Source organism: Esox lucius, chromosome 17 (assembly GCF_011004845.1).
Source record: "Esox lucius isolate fEsoLuc1 chromosome 17, fEsoLuc1.pri, whole genome shotgun sequence".
Lineage (NCBI taxonomy): Eukaryota > Metazoa > Chordata > Actinopteri > Esociformes > Esocidae > Esox > Esox lucius.
Genome location: NC_047585.1, coordinates 5,573,564 through 5,595,523, shown reverse-complemented (window position 1 = coordinate 5,595,523; position 21,960 = coordinate 5,573,564). Strand labels below are relative to the sequence as shown.

General features: G+C 41.4%; 2 protein-coding genes across 13 annotated transcripts; both read left to right on the top strand.

Moving 5' to 3' along the window:
• Nucleotides 1–536: 536 nt before the first annotated feature.
• prr13 (proline rich 13) lies at nucleotides 537–4,603 on the top strand. Its single transcript, XM_029114140.2, has 4 exons — nucleotides 537–650; nucleotides 1,626–1,679; nucleotides 1,805–2,241; nucleotides 4,060–4,603. Exons 2-4 carry the CDS (start codon nucleotides 1,664–1,666, stop codon nucleotides 4,102–4,104), a joined length of 498 nt encoding a protein of 165 aa, XP_028969973.2. The 5' UTR covers nucleotides 537–650; nucleotides 1,626–1,663; the 3' UTR covers nucleotides 4,105–4,603.
• A 479-nt stretch (nucleotides 4,604–5,082) lies between these two features.
• LOC105030566 (poly(rC)-binding protein 2-like) lies at nucleotides 5,083–21,939 on the top strand. Of its 12 annotated transcripts, none has more exons than XM_020045132.3 (12): nucleotides 5,083–5,313; nucleotides 6,371–6,522; nucleotides 6,751–6,807; nucleotides 6,914–7,030; nucleotides 9,708–9,839; nucleotides 10,045–10,179; nucleotides 10,471–10,545; nucleotides 11,656–11,697; nucleotides 14,885–14,957; nucleotides 15,197–15,252; nucleotides 15,656–15,825; nucleotides 17,312–18,563. In XM_020045132.3, exons 2-12 carry the CDS (start codon nucleotides 6,454–6,456, stop codon nucleotides 17,349–17,351), a joined length of 966 nt encoding a protein of 321 aa, XP_019900691.2. In that variant the 5' UTR covers nucleotides 5,083–5,313; nucleotides 6,371–6,453; the 3' UTR covers nucleotides 17,352–18,563. The 12 variants fall into 12 exon arrangements, with proteins under 12 accessions (XP_019900691.2, XP_010902796.2, XP_019900695.2 ...); XM_010904494.5 differs by having other exon boundaries at nucleotides 14,858–14,957; XM_020045133.3 differs by having other exon boundaries at nucleotides 5,084–5,313; nucleotides 10,045–10,173; nucleotides 17,312–18,562.
• The last annotated feature ends 21 nt before the right edge of the window (nucleotides 21,940–21,960 follow it).

Genomic DNA, 21,960 nt, shown 5'->3' with positions numbered 1-21,960 from the left:
TAAATATTCAGAATAAGGTGTGAGGCATAATATCCAAATGCATATTTTAAGGTGTTTTTCATGTCTCATGATGGCAATAAATGATTAATGTTAATCTTAGACAACGTCAAACAAACACTTGTAATTACACCTAAAGGTTTGCATGCTTAGCTTAAATGTAGTTAATATAATGCAAATGTTATCAGAGGTACGCAAAGGGCACTCGTTTCGTGGAATGACCCATCTAAAATGCTGCTTTCCATCAGTCAGTGAGAAAATTGCCTCGTTTGATTGACAACAGTTGTGTAAATTCGTTAGGCCTGGGCGTCCGGGGCTATAGCCCAAGATCTTTTTTGAATAGACCCGGATCTCAAATTGACCAAATAATAATAATAAACATATAGCTCTCCATGTATTCATCTATAATTCCGATCGCGCATTATAGCAATGTCGCTTTTTGCCTTTTAAAGTAGCTACGGTTTAGCTTTTAGTTTCCTTTGAAAAGTACATCCTATTCGTAGAGGGCAGTGCGCACGTTACATTAATAGACGGGCGGGGCCAGTTTTCAATACCAAGGATTGTATTTCCCTTTCGTCCCACGACTATCCGGAAGACAAACGTCAACGATTTACTTCTACACTTCAGATCGAAAGCAAGAAAAGCTACTGCAGGTATGAAAGTCGTATATTGTTGATGTGGCTGAACATTTGCGATCTAATAGCCTATAGTATTTATAGAAAGAAAAATATTACGTACTAAAGTTGTAGTTTGCCTTCGACCTATCGAAACAAACTCCACTATTGGGCACTCCCATTGACAGCCTTTGAACTATACACCTTAGAACACTTCATAGTTTATTGTTTATTCTAAACAAATACAGTGCACTTGTCTTCACACAGTGAATATACAAACAACACTTTCAAAAATGTTCATCATTATTGACATTTTCATGACATCACTTTTTTAGGTGTTGAAATACATTTTATAGATATACATTCACAAAATACATCTTGCAGTCACCGATATACTCTGACATACTGTAGCAACCTAGGTAAGGCCACAACTCCCCTCTCTAAATGAGATGTCCCTGTTTGGAGGATTGGGAGGCACACTTTACTTTTGTATGCATTTTCTAATACATTTCCAAATGCATCGGAATTTTTTTTTATACATGCATTTGGTAATATATTGGTAAATGTATTAAATATATTTTCCTTAAATACATAAATTGGCCAATTTTTATTTTTAAATGTTTCCTATAAAATGTTTAAACATATATTCAAGATGTATTTATTTTCTTTGTGGGATATGGCATAATTTCAAGAATTATAGATTATTCCAGATAGTACAGTTATTTTGCGGGATTTATTTCAAAAATATCTTATTTATGGGTTTTTTTCTAAATGTACACTAATAACATTTTACCATGCTCAATGTATTTTCTTACAGTAAATATATTATTTGTGGTGACACCTCTACTAAATTAATAAAAAGGCAAATACTGATATGGATACAATCTAGCGCTTGAGAAATCAGCAAGGGTATAACGATACCGGTGAGGTCTCAACTACACAGCCATGTAATAAAATATGATGTGGGAAATGAAGACTTACATAAAGAATTTCTATTGGTTTTGTTTCTTTCAGAATCATCTGAGATCAGTCTTATTTGACCTGACACAAAAATGTGGCCTAATCAAGGTAAATCACTGTATTTCTTTTAAGTCATTCATGATATAGTTGTGTTCGTGTATAGGTTATCACAGAAGGTTTGAGTATGAGAAAATTACAAATACTTATAATAATAAGTATATAATAATTTCCAGGTGCACCTGGCCAGAACCCAGGCTTCCCACCTGCCTACAACCCTGCATTCTCTGGGGCTCCAAACCCAGGGCAGCCCCAAGGCCAGAACCCCATGTATGCCCCTGGCACAAACCCTGCATATCCTCCCGGAATGAACCCAGCCATGCCCCCAGGAATGAACCCAGCCATGCCCCCAGGAATGAACCCAGCCATGCCCCCAGGAATGAACCCAGCCATGCCCCCAGGAACTATGCCCTATGGACAACACCACGGAGGGCAACACCCTTATCCGGCTGGACCAGGAGCACCTTGTTACCCAGGAGGTGTTTACCCAGGAGGCATGTACCCAGGCATGGCTGGGGGGTTGGCTGGACACAAGGCGCACAAAAAAATGAAGAAGGCGAAGAAAGGGAAAAAAGCACACAAAGCCGATAAGCACATGAAGCATCATGGGAAGGTGAGTGTGCCTGCCTGTGCATTTAAAAATATAGGTGTAGAATGTATAAGGACATATCAACTGTTTCATTTTGCTGAAGATTTTACCCACGTTTTGTGGAAAAATTCAACTAATTTGAAGTATTAGTTAGTAATTTATATGTTTTACTGTATCTGTGTTTATCTACATGCATGTGTGCATGCACAATCACAGATACAGCATGAGTCAATACAGCTCACTTGGGCTTTAATTTAGCTGGTTTTTTTCTCAATCATTTTGCTGCACCTAGCCCTTTATCTGCAGTAGACGGTAAACACGACAAAAACATTCTAATTCACTGAGTGCAGGTGACGATTCCTCCCGCTGATAAACCGATAGCATATAAATGACTCCTTCTGTGCGCACCCTATTCCATATTTAGGTCACACATTTTACCAGGTAGTGATGCATAGGAAATGGATGGCATATGATGATGCTGTCAATTGATTTGTCTTTTGTTTGTGGAAGTGAGATGCTTTCAATGAGGCTGTTTGTTTTGTTAGTTCACTGTTTTCTGTGAATATCTTCTTAACTGTCAACTGATCAGTTGACAGATGCAAGTAATATATATCGTATTGAAGCATCTGTCAACCGAGCGGGATGCAATTTGCTTTACAGAACAGGGTTTAGTGAGCACTGGAGCCCTAGGGGTATTCCAGAAAACCGGATGCACCTTCTTAAATGTTGTGAACACATGGGAGCTGTTGGATCGACCAATGTGCTCTTCACTTAAACTAACGTTTTAATCCAGGACCCTCTATTCTGGAACCAAAAACTCCACAACTCTCTTCTCTGGATAAGAGAAGACAAACATGTTCAGGAAACCCTGAATTCATCTAAATACAAGGCAGATATGGTTGCATTCAAAATAGTTATCTTCAGCTTTAAGGGCGGTAACAAAAAAATCCTAAGCATATGTACTTTCGAATAACTGGAACTGCAGTACCAAAACTTCCCTCTGGATTTTGTTTAAAGCATTGCATATTTTTGTCTGTTGCGGAACTTGGCCTCTTCTGGGAACATCCCTCAGCTCAGATGATCTTAAATGTGGAATGGTATTTTAAGTATTGACTAACCACATCATATAGCATACTGATGGCATGTCATGCAGCCATTGGTTGTTGATAGCAGGCAAACGCAACCATAACCTAAAGAGTGGACAGGTGGCTCTTGTTGCATTGGTGCCTCCAAACCTGCGTTGCCATGGCCAGAGAAAATTAGGGAAGTAGGATGTCTTCTCACTGTCTTTTGGGATGACAAATGATACTGAAATGTACTGCTTCATCATGGTGATGGCCTCAGTGGCTCTGCCCATGCTGGAACAGATGCTAAAAGGTCATGGATGAGACTGCTTTCCATCTCATTGTCTTCAAAGAAAAAGAGGTGGAGATATTTCACTGCTTCACTCATCTTTCTTGTATCTTTTCAAACACATCTGCTCTCAGAACTTAATCTAGCATCTCATGCAATAACACAATTGTTTTACTGGGTCAAGATTATCTCACAATCTGTTTACTTATTGTTTCACTGTGTAGTGTGATTGAGTAAGATTCTGTCTTTATTCAGCCTTTCAGCTACTAAGTTAATAGAAAAGTTGTAATCAAATGAATGTAATTGTATGTTTTCATTTCTTTACACTTGGAATAGTTTTCCCTTAATAGCATTAATATCACTAATGCCTAGTTTTATTTAGGCTTGCACTGACAAGGATATTTATTACCCTGTTAAATACAGTGAGTGTAAAGGAACCTGAATTAAAGAGTCACAAAAATGTAAATGTGGCAATGTTTTCTTTCCCAGCACTCTTCAAGCAGCAGCAGCAGCAGCAGTAGTGATGAGGAATGACTTCACCAATGACATCCAACACATCCTCAGATGGCATTAAAAGGGGTATATTATTGACCTGTTAAAGTCATTTTAAAATGTCCCCTTCCTCTGTTTAAAATGCAATGAAGTTAAATGAATGTGGACCATTATTAAGAGTGGGAATAGTTGGGAAATCTATCATATTACACTGTAATAAAACATGTATCCTTTATACACGGTACTTTCTTAGTCTTAACATTTGGTGATATCAGACCTATGATTGTATGCATTTCATCTGAAGTATGTGCTATAATGACCTCTTCCTCTACTTAAAATGCACTGTGGTTAAATTATATATTTTTTAATTAGCTGTATAACATTGTGACCAATGTATTTATAATTTAATTATTGATGCCTTCGTTGTCTTATAATCTGAATACCATTATTAGCATGTGCCATCATGTAGTAAAATGTGTATTTTGTGCCTTGTCAATATTAAACCTGTCTCAGTAGTTTGGCCAACATCTTGGCTACCTAATCATCCCCAGCTTCCAATTGGTTATTTCATCCCCTATTCCTCCTGTAACCCAAATAAATGTTCAATAATGTACTATATGTATGCAATCAGTTTATATAAATTCCACTAGAGCTGACTAAAATGAACAATTTGTTTTTTTGTTGTTTATTTTAACCCTATGCTTGAACTATGATAAATGTTAAAATAATAAATACCTAGTATAGTAAACATTTTCCCATTAGTCAAATATGTGTATTTTAATTCTAAAATCATTGGAATATGTGTGCTCTGTAGTAAAATCAATAAAATATTTGTGTTTTAACTGGATATTATTTATTTGATATAAATTATAGGCTACGTTTTCATCCTAAAACTCATTTTCACATTTATGTGACACTGATTATATCGAAGTTGACAACATTGCAACATGCTTCCTACATTGTAACGTCGCATTTCCTTCTGCCTACTTACTGTACGCAGTTTGTTTCATTGTAGCAATGGGCGGGTTTCTATCGAGGCTGGGGGAGGGTTCGGTGAAAGGGGAAAGTTCAGAGGTTCTAGTTTTGTTGTCTTTGTGTTAAGGAGTGGAGCCCGATCTCACACTATCACTCTTCCCTCTTCCCCGAATCCTTTTAAAACTCTCCCCCGGGTTTCTACCCTCCCGAACCTCTCCCCTTCTACCCTTACAACCCCACCCTCCCCCCGACAACACATCTCAAAACACGGATCAGGTAAGAACATTTCATATCTATTTTTGTGTTCACTAAAATCAAAAAGAAGCGCACACCGTATCTTGCATTGGCTAGCTCGTAGCAAGCTAGCATGGCACGCTAGCACTGAGTCAGGCTTCATTTGAATTTACCAGGCCGCACTACTTGCACGCAGCTCCCAATCAGCCAGCTCGAGTTTATTTATCGGTCAAATGGCCACTATTTAACTACGCGAGTCTATTTGTGTATTTACGTTGCTTGAACGATTGTAGCCAATATGAAACCGATTAATATGGTAACATCGTAACGTGAATGACAACAGGACAGCCATTCATACCATGTACACATGCTCCACATACGAATGTTAGCCACCCATTTCACTTGATTATTAGCATGCTATGCTAGGTCGTAAATCTAGATAGAACTAAACGTTGGACTCGAGCGCGCCGGCCGGTGAGGCGAAAGTACATGCGTTAGTTGTCAATGAAGGGGACTTGTAACACACAATTCAATCGCAAACTTAACCGCCTGTTTCTTTCACTTGACAACCCCTCTTTGGGATTATTACCCGGCTTGTTAATTAGCCTACCATGCTAACTAGACACCGATGTGCCACCAAGTAAGCTAAAAGATGCACATGAATCATTACTCCAGCTTTCCGGCTACGTCAGCTAGTTCTACTTTTAGGTTAAAGCAGGTTACTTCGCATGATGTTTAGTACTAAAATTGCTCCTATGCATGCGTTTCTAATAATTCAGTTTTTAGATAAAGTATCCACTGAAATGAATTTTGTTTTGGATAACTTTACGGCTTATAATAGTTAGCCAACGTGATATTGTTACCTCATGTTTCACAAAATGGATTGCATGTAACCTATTTGGTGTTATTGTACAATGTCACACGCTAATAAGAACCAGAACTGAATCAGTCCACTGACCTCACATTCTACAATCAATGTTCTCCTGCTTGTCCAGTTACATTACATGAACATTTTTGTCATTCATCAGATTCTAGAAACTATATCACTGGCCATCTCTTTGTTCTTATTTATATTCACATTTCTTTTATGTTCTTACAGCTCTCCGTCAGATCCCATCTTTGTGACCAAAGACCCCTGTCTTGACACTTCAGACGCAGCTACTCTCCCATCCAGTGGTAGTTATGGACTCCGGTGTGATTGAAGGAGGACTCAATGTCACCCTGACCATTAGATTGCTGATGCACGGCAAGGTGAGTGAGTTGTTGCAGCAGGGCTGCGTTCGCTCTGGCCAACAGAACATTTAGGTTGCAAGCAGTCTTGTTTCTGGTTGTTATTTCTCTTAAAGTTTTACAATGGAAGCATTTTTTTTTGTCAAAATGAATGCCCCCCTGTGTAACAGATAATTGGAGAACCAAGAGACTTGGTTGACTTAGGTTTGCATTATGTTGTTGAGTGGGTCTGCTTTTGTTCTCTTTTAGGAAGTTGGAAGCATCATTGGCAAGAAAGGCGAATCTGTGAAGAAAATGAGAGAAGAGGTGAGTAGATGCTTTCTTTTTCTGAATTGGGGAGCGGCAGGATTAGCTGTTTGTGCTGTTATTTGCACCTTTTCTAACTGGTGAATTCCTTTCCCCTTTTGTTTAGAGCGGGGCTCGCATCAACATCTCAGAAGGCAACTGTCCTGAAAGGATCATTACTTTGGCAGGCCCCACCACCGCCATCTTCAAAGCATTTTCCATGATCATTGAAAAGCTGGAAGAGGTAACTATACATTGCCCAATCATTACCAGGCAAAAATGTTTTTCACTTTCGCGTTTAGGGAATCTAATGTGGCTACTGTTACAAGAAAGGTAGTTATATGCTGTTTTTGCAAAATCTTATGCCGCATTTCTGCTGGTGCTTTATCCTGGTACTTGAGCTGCACCAGTGATTTATGCTAATGTTGGCTCTAGACTTTTCTGTTTCCATTATACGTTTGGTACCAAGGACTTAAGGAGGGGCTCAGGTGGGGATGGAAGAGTGAACTATCAAACTCCTGTGACTGGCTCCTTCTCCACTCGTGCCACTGCAATTGTAACCCTTCATTGTTAATTATTTAGTTTAATAAGTATTTTGACAAAATATCTACCTTTTAATAGAAAGGATTTGGCCGATTTCTGAGGTAATTTTGTGTTATAGGTTCTGCAGTCTACGACTTGGTTTTGGCGCACCGTTTTTGTATTGAGTCAATGGTATCGTACCACCTTCGGTTGTTCCAACTCTTTCCTTCCCTGTACTGTTGCTTTTTTTATCAGGCATCTGTCGGTTAGATTGGATGAAAACCATTACGAGAAGCCTAAGAATATGCATATTATACACATTGCTATTCAAAATGCACAACATGCAGCGTTTTTGCAGCATGTAACACGTCAGCCCGCAAACTCTGCCTAAAGCCCTAAAATCCCGTGTTTGGCACCCTGGGGAAGCAGGGTAGCCTAGTGGTCAAGCGTGTTGGCCAGTAAACAAATGGTTGCTGGTTCTAATCCCTGAGCTGACAGGGTTGAAAACCCTGTTCTGACCCATTTAAACCTAATTGCTCCTGGTCATTGCAGTAAATAAAAAAAGTATACTTGGCTATCATACTTACCAGTGTGTGTAAGCAGTTAAACATTTAAATGATTGTGACGTTGGTGCATTGATTAACGTTGACAGAAATACCTTACTAAAACATTTACTTTTTCTTACCAAAATTAAAATAGCAGTACTGTTATCACTGCCTGATATGTCCTAACGAACCACCTGACAGCAGATAATACAAAATCTATAACTAGTTGTTTTCTAACCTTACATTATTAGTTTTTCTCACCTATTATTCCGTTAGTTAAGTCCAAATCAAAGTGCATTTGATAATTGTTTCCATTCCTGTTCAACTCTGCACAAATTCTAGTGGGTCAAATTTTGTAAACCAAATACCATTTGGTAAATTGTCTTTCAGTCATTGCGAAAATAGAAACACAATCCCCTTGACAGTCTATGACAAGTCTATGCACTAAGCTCCCAACACGTGTATGCCATGGGACCTCAGGAGATTTTGAATGTAGCCTGCCTTATACCAATTATTTTTAATGTATTCATACAACAAAAACGTCTTATTTTCTTTCCCAAAACTTCTGTGAAATGTATTGCACACCATGTGCTGTTGTTGGATGTTTTTATTTAACTTTGACACAGCATTTTATTCACTGTTTGTTGAGTTCCCTCCTTCTTAAATATCTTGCTAAAAACTTTGAACAACTGAGGTTCTTTGGACTTGTTCCATTTCAGGGATGTGCGCTCACTTCACTGTTGCTCCACTTGGGTTCTCAGCCAATAATTATGTTTGCTACACAGCCAGTGATGCGTGACTGTTCGTACGGTAGCTAGCTGGCACAAAGTTGACGGTTGCACTTCTAATCTTATAATGCATTGTTTGGCAGAGAACCTAATTCGACCCACAATACACAGCATTTTGGGTCTCTTCCAATATTTGGTTCGGATTGCGTTCACTTGTATTCTCACTTCAGAATGCAATTTATTTGGAAGCCGTTCGCGACCACCAAAAGGCCAACGTTCACGATTTGTGACCTGGTTGTGCCCCTTTAAGTATTTTCCAAGGGTTCTGTGCGTAGGCTTGGGATATTTCGGTCAGGTTGTGTCCTTTCATGTCGGATAGTTGCTCACATACGGTGATTGGTCAGAAGTCCTCAAATCTCACATTATCTGTTATTGGTCTATTGGATTCCCGCAAAATCGTAGGAAGAAATCTCTGCAACCCTGGGGTTTAAAGTTAAAAACTCTAAATCAAGGTTAGCTAGCTGAAGTTCATGGTGAATGTCCATCGTCTTGCCAGATCAGTCTCTTGTGTACAGGCTACTCGGTCTTTCCCTGTTTCTGGTTATCCCTAATTTTTCAAAAGGAGCGATTCGGAATATACACACTAAATGTTTACATGTGCATGAGAAATGGTTCACGGTGCTATGCTACTGAAGTGTGTCCCAGTTTTAATTCAAGGGAGTGGTTATTTGATGGGCAGCTGGGTGAAATTTGTGTTCTCACCTTACTAAACACACCAGAGTAATGAGGGAAAACGCTCCTGTTTAGATCAGTTGAAATGTGTGAAAGCGACCTTAGCTAAACAAAAAGCCTACCTGTAGCTTGTTCTCTTTGTTCTTACATCTAGTTCTGTCATTTTTAGCCATGAAGGATCTCCTAATAACCTGCCACACAGAGGCAACAACATGAATTTGTAGATTTGGTGATGTTGTGACATCAAGGAGGAAGAGTAGTGCTTCGTTTTAAAGGTTCTTTGTTTCAGAGTGCATGTTTCTGTTGTCTCAGAGAGCGGCTCACACATTCATCTACAGGTGTTGTTAGGTCCATCCAATTACTCCCAAACTTCTCTTCCTATCTTTTCTTGCAGGACATCAGCAGCTCCATGACGAACAGCACGGCCACCAGCAAGCCTCCTGTCACCCTTCGCATTGTGGTGCCGGCCAGCCAGTGTGGTTCACTAATTGGCAAGGGAGGCTGCAAGATCAAAGAAATACGGGAGGTGGGTTGGAAAATGCATGTGTTCAAAATAAATCTTGTTTTTGCCGAACGTGGCATTTCTGTCCAAGTTTAATTATTTTGTATTTTTTTGCAGTGGTTGTGATTTAGTTGAACGCATTGATTGAAAGTGACTCTGAATTTTGGTCTCTGTGTTAAATGGCTATTAAAATGTCTCTCTCACACTCTTTGTTTCTGTCCCTATTTAGTCGACAGGTGCTCAGGTACAGGTGGCAGGGGACATGCTTCCTAACTCTACGGAACGCGCCATCACCATCGCCGGGACCCCTCAGTCCATTATCGAGTGTGTCAAGCAGATCTGCGTGGTTATGCTGGAGGTAAGTGTAAGTAATATCCTCAGATCATTTCTTTTTTTATTACATTTTCTGGTTTGATTAAGCACATTTTTGTATCCTGTTTTTGCTTCCCTTTGCTAATTTGTGTGAAAGTGTTTGGTAAAGACACCTGAATTAAACCTGTTTACCTTTTTCCTTCTCCCTCGCCCTCCCTCTCCTTACATCCTTCTCCCTCGCCCTCCCTCTCCTTACATCCTTCTTCCTCGCCCTCCCTCTCCTTACATCCTTCTCCCTCGCCCTCCCTCTCCTTACATCTCATTTGCTCGTTTCCTGCTCTAGTCTCCCCCTAAGGGAGTCACCATCCCGTATCGACCAAAACCTTCAGGATCGCCTGTCATCTTCGCCGGAGGGCAGGTATGTTCGATTTATGTTCAGGGTATCTTACCAGAAACTGACCAGTTCATAAATTGAATTGTAATATCTTTTTTTTTGTTGTTGTTTATTATTGTTTGACCAGATCAGTATGCTTTAAACTTTCTTATTTACAGTAACAACCTGGGGTGGTTAGGGTTTTGCTCAGGGACAGAACAACAGTTAGGGTTTTGCTCAGGGACAGAACAACAGTTAGGGTTTTGCTCAGGGATGAGAACTAGCAACATTTTGTTAACTGGTCCAACTCTCTTGGCCACTTGGCTACCCTGCTTTATTTATTTGGAAACCATTTCTTATATTGCGTATGGTTTTACATTTTGCCTCTTCCATATTCTTTCTCCTAGCCTGTTTTAATGGACTTTCATGGCATCTCTGGTGGTTCTTAACAGAAAATAGATCTTCTCCCTCAACCCACTATGTTTACTGTTACTGGAAGGATGAATAAATGAATGAACTCTAGAGACCTAAGCAAGCAGGTCAAACATTTCAAAAGGACTCCTTGACATTCCCATTTTAGTCATATACATTGTCCAAGTTTATAATCATTGTTTAATGTACATTTACAAGATGACATGGTGTCTTAGCCTGTGGTATTCCAAACACATTGAGGCTATCTTTGTCTCCTGTGCAGAAATGTTGTCTTGAAACATACACCCAGTGTACAAAAATCGAGTAACTTTAAAACGTACTTCTTTAAGTAAGAAAAATGCATGTCAATTACTACGCAGAGGTTGTGTAGCCAGAGTATAGCAGCAAACGTGGCGAACGGCGAACGTAAAACGTGGGCAGCGTAATGTTTAAGTCTTGTCAGTTGAACGGATGTCTCATCACTTATTTAGCCTAAGGATTTCCCCGTTTCCAAAACTGCTCCCTTTCACCTGCTACCATGGCATGCTCTTCATACTTCTTCTGTTACAAAGATTTCCATTTGGCCCTGCCCATACAGGTCCACTCCCACGGGTGTACAGGTTAAGCGTGTAGTTGTTGTGGGAGCTCACAAATGTCTGCCAAGGTGTGTTGACTCCCGACTTGCGAGGCTGCGACTCGATGTGTTGACGGGATGCCTGTGAACTCGTTGTTCTTTGTTTTCAGGCGTACGCCGTTCAAGGACAACACGCGATACCCCAGCCAGATGTAAGTGCTGTTGTCCCTGTCCCTACACTCTGTTTTCCCCTAACATTTTACACGTCTCGAAAATCCGTGGCGGTCACTTCCCATATGATACTGTCCCCCAGTGTACATACCCCCCTCTCGCTGTCCGTATTCATCATTCCAAGCCTGCCGCCACCACGCCCGTAAGTCAGGGGTGGCAAAAACAGATTAGTTGTGATGCCTAAATACAAAGAATCTGATCGCAATGAAGCTTTGGGAAGTTTTTCGACGAAACGGCCTTATTAGGTGAAGGATTTACAGGAGTTCTCTTATCGATCTCATCTTAGCACTGGCTAATGTAACGAATACGGCACGAGGGGCTGTGGTATTTGGTCAGTATACTATGTCTAAGTGCTGTTCTTAGGCGCAGTATGGTGTACACTGCAGTTAAACATTTGGGGTCACTTAGGAATTTCCTAGTTTTCGAAGGAGAGCACATTTTCTGTCCATTAACATAACATCAAATTGATCAGGCATACTGTGTAGACATTGATAATGTTGTAATCACTATTTTAGCTGGAAATTGATGATTTTCAATGGGATATCTACATGGGCATCCAGAGGCCCATTATCAGCAGCCATCACTCCTGTGTTCCAATGTTGTATTTGCTAATCCAAGTTTATCATTTTAAAAGGCTAACTGATCATTAGAAAACCATCTTGCAATTATGTTAGAACAGCTGAAAACTGTTGGGCTGATTAAAGAAGCAATAAAACTGGCCTTTTTCAGACTAATTGAGTATCTGGAGCATCTGCAATTGTGGGCTCGATTATAAGCTCAATGTCCAGAAACAAATAACTTTCTTCTGAGAAATTGCCAAGAAACTGCAGATCGTGTAAAACGTTGTGTACTACTCCCTTCACAGAACAGCGCAAACTGGGTCTAACCAGAATAGAATGTTTGGGAAACAAATGCCTCAGATCCTCAACTGGCAGCTTTGTTAAATAGTACCCGCAGAACACCAGTCTCAACATCAACTGTGAAGAGGCAACTCTGGAATGCTGGCCTTTTTTCCAATTTTCCTCTGTCCAGTGTCTGTTTTTCCCCATTTTAATTTTATTGGCCATTCTGATGTATGACTTCCTCTTTGCCACTCTGCCTGAAAGGCCAGCGTCCTGGACTCGCCTCTTCACTTTAGATGTTGAGGTGTTGCAGGTTCTATTTAATGATGCTGCCAGTTAAGGATCTGTGAGGCATGTCATTTACAACATTAACAATTTCTATGCTGTGCGAGTTGCCGTATTGCTGTTATAAACCGATTACCAATTGAACTTGCTGTTGTATACGTTCACATCCCATGGCTTTCAAACATTTCCTGGATTCACCCGCTTCATAATATTTTCCAAAATAGTCTACACTCAGTGGCCACTTTATTAGGTACAGTGCTCGTTAATGCAAATATTCATACAGCAAATCATGTGGCTGCGACTATATGACGTTGTTCAGTTTTTTTGACCAAATTACAATGGTTAAGATATGATCTAATCAAAATTTAACAAGGGTATGATGGTTGCCACACATGGTGTTTCCAGTGTCTCAGAAACCGCTGACCTGGGGATGTCAATGCAATACCATCTCTAGAGTTAACAGAATGGTGCAATGTAATAAAAATCCTTAAACCTCCGGTGGTTTTGTGGCCAAAAACAATGTTCATGAGAGGGGTGAGCGGAGAATGACCCCACTAGTTTACGCTGACAAAGGCCTCATACTAAAATAACCAGTCTTTACAACAGTGTTGTGCACATTTCTGAAAGCACATTGTCTAACCTCGAAGTGGATGAGCAGTGACATGAGGCTACAGTGGCCATGTAATCACCAAAACGGGATGATTTCAAGATTGGAAAAATCTCATCTGGTCTGACGATTCTTGTTTTCTGAGGTGGCATGCAGATGAATCGGTCAGAACTTAATGTAAACCACATGAGTCTATGGATCCGTCATTCCTTGTGTCAACAGTACATGCTGGTGGTTGTTGTGTAATGGTGTGGGGAGTGTTTCTTTGGCCCACATTGAGGCCCCTTAATACCAACTGAGCATAATTTAAATACCAGTGTACCTAAGCATTGTTGCTGACCATGTGCATCTCTGTATGGCCACAGTCTTTCTGTTTTGAAATGGATACTTCCAGCAGAACAATGTTCCGTGTCACAAAGCGTGTGATCTCGAGCTTGTTCCGCAAACATGCCTGGGACTTTACTCCCAATCTCCTGCACATGTCCAGATCTCAATACACACCACTTCAGAGGATGTGGGACGAGAGGTTTGCAGCTTGGATGTGTGACTAAAGTTGCACAGGGACTCTGTAGTGCGATCAGCTCAGTATGTCCAAAGACAAGAATATTTGCAGCATCTTTTAGATCTTTGCCGCAAAGAATTCACAGTTCTGTGGCCAGAATTCGCCCTATCCAATATTAGATGAGCATACCTAATGAAGTAGCCACTGAAGTGTGTGTTTACTGAGACCTCTTATACATGCATAAGTCAGGGTTTCTTACATTATTGGCTGGGAGCTGAAACAGGCCCTTTGCATGTTAGTACTATTATGGCTCACCTCTATCTAGAATTACAGACTATTTCTTCCTAATTTGGGTTAGCCTTTTGAGGGCAGCCATTTTCTCATTTAGTTTTTGAGCAGGAAAACGATTTGAAAACCTCTGGACTATAACTAAACCTCTGTAATTGATGAGTGGCTCTGGTTTGGTTTTGTGCTAGGGGCCAAGAGAGATCCTACTACATACTGAGAACCTAATTATTTACATCAACCAGAAGACTGCAAGCAAACATGAGTTCTTCTGAGCTGCACTGGAAACACCACAGGGTACAAATTAGAAAGATTCTGCAACCCACAGTTAATTTAGAGAAAGATACCAACAGCGGGAAACTTGCCAAGACAAACTGGGTTGTGTGTTCATTAGTGAATGCGATGGCATTTCTTTTTCAACAGAAGATGTGCATTCCTCTTATTGGTTAAAGTAATCCTGCCCTGTTTTCATCCAGTTGGTACCTAAATGAACACAACCCCCACCTTAAAAGTTTCTGGAATGTTCTTGTGACTTGGTGTTTTGGGTGCAGTACTGACGGTGTCCTGTCTCTCTCTCCTTTCCCCCCTTTTCTCTCCCCCCTCCCCTCTTGCTCTCATAGTCTTCCTCTGCCTCTATCTCTCCACAGCTCACCAAGCTTCACCAGCTGGCCATGCAGCAGAGTCCCTTCCCCATGGCCCCCAGCAGCCAGGGGTTCCAAGGTACAAGGGACATGACCATGTAGTTGTATGACATTTTCTACAAACATTCTTTTTATTATTTTGGGCAAGTAACATTTGAGCTGTTATGTTGGAGGAGAGATGATAGGAAAGTGGAACTGCTTGACTACAGGTTTACCCGCCCAAAATGCATTTGTTTTTGTGCTGTTGAACCGATGACACAAGTGTGCAAATACTGCTGTGGTTGTCTGTGATTTGATCTGTTTCTCTTGTTGATTTAGGAGGAATGGATGCTTCTGCCCAAACGAGCTCCCATGAGATGACCATTCCAAATGATGTAAGTACTGCTGGGAGATGGGCATCGCTGGGACATCCCATCCTGTTTAAAAGGGTGGATCTGTTCATGTAATAACACTGGTAAATTTTAGTACTTCTCCGAAACTCGTAACTTTTTGAAAGTGTGGTTTTAAAAAAACAACGACTTGACACCTTTCCAATGCCTCGGACACACCCTGTTGAGAGTGGAACAGGGGCAGCATTGTTCCCTTGCCCTGTGTGCCTGTCAAATAGGTGTCTGTACTCAGCATGATGTTCCTGAGTTTGTGTTTGGATTGGCAGTGGGTGTTTTGCACAGCGACACAGGAATTAATAGATATTATCCAGGGAGTTAGTAAATGAATCAAGAAGCTATTTCCATTTAGAAATGTGACTATAATCTTGACCCTTTTTTCTTCTCCTAGTTGATTGGCTGCATCATTGGTCGCCAGGGTGCCAAGATCAATGAGATCCGCCAGATGTCTGGTGCCCAGATAAAGATAGCCAATCCTGTGGAGGGGTCTGCAGACAGACAGGTCACCATCACTGGTTCTCCCGCCTCCATCAGTCTGGCAGAGTACCTCATCAATGCCAGGTCAGACACAATGTTACATTAACAGCATGCTTTGTTTTGTTCTTTTACCAGTGTTGTTCTTATTTGTCAGAGAGAGATACAGTATCTCACAAAAGTGAGTACACTCCTCACATTTTTGTAAATATTTGATTGTCTTTTCATATGACACTTTGCTACAATGTAAATTAGTGAGTGTACAGCTTGTATAACAGTGTAAATTTGCTGTCCCCTCAAAATAACACAACACACAGCCATTAATGTCTAAACCGCTGGCAATAAAAGTGAATACACTATCCAAATTGGGCCCAAATTGTCAATATTTTGTGTGGCCAGCATTATTTTCCAGCACTGCCTTAACCCTGTTGGGCATTCATAGGTTGCCACTGGAGTCCTCTTCCACTCCTCCATGACAACCTCACAGAGCACCTTCCATTTGAGGATGCCCCACAGATGCTCAATAGGGTTTAGGTCTGGAGACATGCTTGGTCAGTCCATCACCTTTACCCTCAGCTTCTTTAGCAAGGCAGTGGTCGTCTTGTGTCGTTATCATGTTGGAATACTGCCCTGCGGCCCAGTCTCTGAAGGGAGGGGATCATGCTCTGCTTCAGTATGTCACAGTGTTGGCCCAATTTGGACATTTTCACTTAGGGGTGTACTCACTTTTGTTGCCAGCGGTTTAGACATTAATGGCTGTGTGTTGTGTTATTTTGAGGGGACAGCAAATTAACACTTATACAAGCTGTGCACTCACTACTTTACATTTTGTAGCAAAGTATAATTTCTTCAGTGTTGTGAAAAATGTGAGGGGTGTACTCACTTTTGTGAGACACTGTACACTTTGGGATTGTAAAATTCCAGCAGAATTCCCCCTAATTGCAAAATTGCTTTCCAGTGCATTCCCTCATTCTGTGAACAGGTTTTATTTAAAAAAAAAAAAAACATTTTAAACCTGAGGACTGAGGTTTTGGGGGATCTTTCTGGAATTTTGTTTCTGGTCCTGGAGCGCCACAGTTGTTTAGTGCAGCAGGCTTTTGATTCCCCCTATTAACAAACAGTTTAAGTTTGGGTTGGAACCAAATCCTGGAGCTCTCCAGAACTGGGGTAGTCCAGAATTCAGACCCTTTGTGGTATTTTTGTATCAACCTTACCACCCTGTACATGGGCTGGTGACATTTTGAGCACTTACAGAATAAGTTGTTTTTTGTGATGGAACCCCCCTCTCCCCAAACCTTTTCCATAGCATGTACTGGCTCTTCTGAACAGTTCAGCCTGTTTGAGGGATCTGTCTAGACAAGACTGGGCACAGAATCACTAGTCTTATTAATGAAGTTATGGGTGGGGGGTGGTCAGTGATCCTACGCCTGTCGGCCTCAAACACGTTTATCTGTTGAACACCAGACTTGTAAATGATGCCATTTCTCCCTGTTTATCTCACCCACCAACCGCTGTGCTTAGTTGTCCGTTTTTTACTCTCACCCACCCCTCCCCACCCCTCCCTGACTTCCAGTCTGTGCTCGTTTCCCCCTCATCTACCCTCCCAACCTTGATGTGACTCCTCCCCCTTTCCCCATCCCCTCACTCCCCTTTCCCGTCATACTCACCAGCCGACCCTGTAACCCATCCCGACTGTGTGCTCCTCTTTCTCCCTTTGTCTCTCTTGTTTCTACAGCGTAGAGTCCTCTAAATTCTCCTCCTCCTCGAACCCCGAACAGACCCACAGCACCAGCCTTCTCTGCCCTCCTCCTCTCTCCACTACTAGCACCTCCTCTCCTGCTGCTACCTCCTCTACTGTTACCTCCTCTTCCTCCTCCTGTTTGGCACCCCCCTCCTCTTCCACCTCCTCCATATCTCTGTCCTTGTTGGCTCCCCCAGGGCCCCCTTCCTCCTCCTCTTCTTCCTCCGACTCGCAGCTTCCCCCAAGCTCCCCCTGCGTCTCCAGCCTGCTCAGTCTTAAGCCCCTCCCCCTCCTGGCGCTCCATGTTGTTTCCACTGGTCCCGCCTCCAGTCACCAGTCCCACTCGGGCAATGCCGAGCCGAAGCTCTCCTCAGAGCTGGGCTCCAAGTCAAAGAGGCGAAGGCTGTCCCCTTACTGAACCGCTGACTCCTAGAAAATCCCAGTACTGATGCCAGTCCCAAATGGTACCCCATTCTCTCTATACAGTAGTGCACTCTGGTCAGTAGTAGTGCCCTAACAGATAATGCATATTGTCCATACTTGGTACTCCTGCACTGCTTTTGTACCTGACTGTGACCCTTGCCAAATGTTCCTCCTATGTATTTCGGCCCTATGCACAGATTGTCTCTTTCCCATACCCGACACTCACCATCTTAAAGGAGACTTGAGGCCCCGCTCTAGCTCAAGAAACTCTGCATCAGCATGGATACTCTAAGCCCGACTTCAGCTTGACTAGTTAAAACCTTTTGGTTGTTTTGTCTTGCCGTGAGCTCAGGTAGCACACCTCTTTCCATCTTTACATAGACATCTAGCAGTGTATTTTAACAGATTTTTCTGAAGATCTGAATGTTGTCATACCTGGGTAATATGTGGTGTATATATTAGTTACATGTTGTGATCTTTTTATTATAATGCTGTACTTTCAATGGTTGTTTTGCCGCATTGTGTAACGTCTGGCTTTAAGTCACAATAATAGTTTGCTCTCAGGTATCCTACTGCTCATCTTGTGGGTTATTGGACCTGTACAATTTCAGGAAATTGATGTCCTAATACAGTGGGGAGAACAAGTATTTGATACACTGCCGATTTTGCAGGTTTTCCTACTTACAAAGCCTGTAGAGGTCTATCATTTTTACCATAGGTACTCTTCAACTGTGAGAGAAGGAATCTAAAACAAAAATCCAGAAAATCACATTGTATGATTTTTAAATATTGAATATACATTTTATTGCATGACATAAGTATTTGATCACCTACCAACCAGTAAGAATTCCGGCTCTCACAGACCTGTTCGTTTTTCTTTAAGAAGCCCCCCTGTTCTCCACTCATTACCTGTATTAACTGCACCTGTTTGAACTCGTTACCTGTATAAAAGACACCTGTCCACACACTCAAACAGACTCCAACCTCTCCACAATGGCCAAGACCAGAGAGCTGTGTAAGGACATCAGGGATAAATTTGTAGACCTGCACAAGGCTGGGATGGGCTACAGGACAATAGGCAAGCAGCTTGGTGAGAAGGCAACAACTGTTGGCGCAATTATAAAAAAATGGAAGAAGTTCAAGATGACGGACAATCTCCCTCGGTCTGCGGCTCCATGCAAGATCTCACCTCGTGGGGCATCAATGATCATGAGGAAGGTGAGGGATCAGCCCAGAACTACATGGCAGGACCTGGTCAATGACCTGAAGAGAGCTGGGACCACAGTCTCAAAGAAAACCATTAGTAACACACTATGCTGTCATGGATTACAATCCTGCAATGCACGCAAGTTCCCCCTGCTCAAGCCAGCGCATGTCCAGGCCCGTCTGAAGTTTGCCAGTGACCATCTGGATGATCCAGAGGTGGAATGGGAGAAGGTCATGTGGTCTGATGAGACAAATGTATCTTTTTGGTCTAAACTCCACTCGCCGTGTTGTGAGGAAGAAGGATGAGTACAACCCCAAGAACACCATTCCAACCGTGTAGCATGGAGGTGGAAACATTATTCTTTGGGGATTATTTTCTGCAAAGGAGACAGGACGACTGCAATGTATGGATGGGGCAATGTATCGTGAGATCTTGGCCAACAAACTCCTTCCCTCAGTAAGAGCATTGAAGATGGGTCATGGCTGGGTCTTCCAGCATGACAACGACCCGAAAACACAACCAGGGCAACTAAGGAGTGGCTCCGTAAGAAGCATCTCAAGGTCTTGGAGTGGCCTAGCCTGTCTCCAGACCTGAACCCAATAGAAAATCTTTAGAGGGAGCTGAAAGTCCATATTGCCCAGCGACAGCACCGAAACCTGAAGGATCTGGAGGTCTGTATAGAGGAGTGGGCCAAAATCCCTGCTGCTGTGTGCGCGAACCTGGTCAAGAACTACAGGAAACATATGATTGCAAACAAAGGTTTCTGTACCAAATACTAAGTTCTGCTTTTCTGATGTATCAAATACTTATGTCATGCAATAAAATGCTAATTAATTACTTAAAAATCATACAATGTGATTTTCGAGATTTTTATTTTAGATTCCGTCACTCACAGTTGAAGAGTACCTATGATAAAAATTAGAGACTGTGTTTTGTAAGTGGGAACACCTGCAGAATCGGCCGTGTATCAAATACTTGTTATCCCCACTGTATGTAGATTAGACCTTTTGAACCGAGCCATAGCTGCTTCCTTTACCCTGTTGCTGGAAATCACTGCCGCTCTACAATTTGTTAGCGCTGGTTGGTGGTCAGGTACAGGAACATGTGAGATGGAATGAACTCCTCAAAGAGGTTGACGTCACGTTGTAACCGCTTTCTCTTATTCATTGAGAGTTCATACTGCTCTGTGCTTTCTTGGGTACACATTTTATGAAACTCAGAAAAACATTTGTGATTTTGTAAGAGGTTTGAGATTTGTAAAAGGTTAAATTCTCCGTAAATACTAGCAAGACTTGTAAAACAGTTCATTTGTGAAAAGGTGAGCTTTTCTGTCCTGTTTTGATCAGATTTAAACCGCACAGCATGGCTTATGTTCTCCACCTTCGATCTCTCAATGTCTCTCTCTCCAGGCTCTCCTCTGAAGCGACAGGACTGGCGGCCAACTGATAGAACAGACTGCATAGATCTGATCTGCACTAACCCCCTCACTTTTACCTTCTGCCACCCATCGACTCATCAGTCAGCTTTCTCCTTTTAAAGTGGTCAATGCAACTATGAACTTAGTTTTCCCACTTGCTTTGTCGTTAAATCATGCCACCCACCCGATTTAATTTGATCAGCATTTATTTATTTTTATTCTGTTTTTACGAATGCTAAAAGAAATTGGTTTTTAAGTCCCTTTTCAGTCCCAGATGGAAGTTTTTAAGGATTTTGTTCTTAGATTCTTTTTTTTTTTATTTGTATTATTCTTTTGAATGGAAAACCCTCTCCCTATCTTTCTTTACACTTTCAATAAAGAGTAGAGGTGGAAAAATCTGAATAGGCATAGGTTTAGATCTGTAAAAGGCAGATTTTTTTTCTTTAAAAATTAAAAGGCAAAAAAAAGGAAAAATAAAAAAGTCTCAAAAATAACGATTGACTGTTTTTTTGTTTAGTTTTTTTCCTCTCTCTTACCCCACCCAACACTTCCCCATACCGCACCCCCTGGTCATCTTATTATTTGAAATTATTCCAAAAGAAGCTCACCTTGACGTCACTTCCTGTTATGTCACAACGCTCATGAAATAATACCGGGGGAATTTATCATGTTGTCACCAACAGGAGGAAATGTATAGCCTGTATAGTCATCACTGCTTGTAATTAGAGTATGACAAGCCACTGTAACACTACTAGAAGAAATTGAAAATTGCATTCGTTCAGAATAACATAAATGTGTCCGTACGCATGTCACTGTAACTTTGTTTTCACGTATTTTTTTTTGTGTCATTCCTATTTTTCCACCTTCCCCTTATTGCCTCCTGTTTGAGCATTTGTTCAGGATTTGAACCACATGACACTCTGCTCCCAGTAGAATGCATTATAAAGGGAAAAGTGTGCCATTTGGAACAATTTCCGTATATTGCTTGGGTCTGGACATTTTTAGGGGCGTTGGGGTTTGGCTCGAGGGCAAAGACACGGGGACAATTTCTTTTGTTGTAAAGACTGATAGTACTACTATAAAAAAATAACTGACTTTGTTTTAAATGGAGGAAATATTTTTTTTAACTACCAAAGGGGATAGACTCCTGAACCATGACCAGGTGTGTCTTGTGAGCGAGGAACTAAGATATTATGAATCGTTATTAAGCTGAAACTAAGATACAGAAAAGGGTGATAAATGAGTTAACACTAGTTTCCTGCTCTTTGATTTCTTTGCTCGATTCAGATTTTATTTTTTTGCAGGAAATTAAACTTCTGTGCACGTTTTTGGAAAGACTGTCGAGCTTGGGTGCCACAACATTGTTAAAAAAAAACTACAGAAATAAAGATGTGAAATGTTCAGACTACATCCCCTACTTTGTGTTCTTGTGTG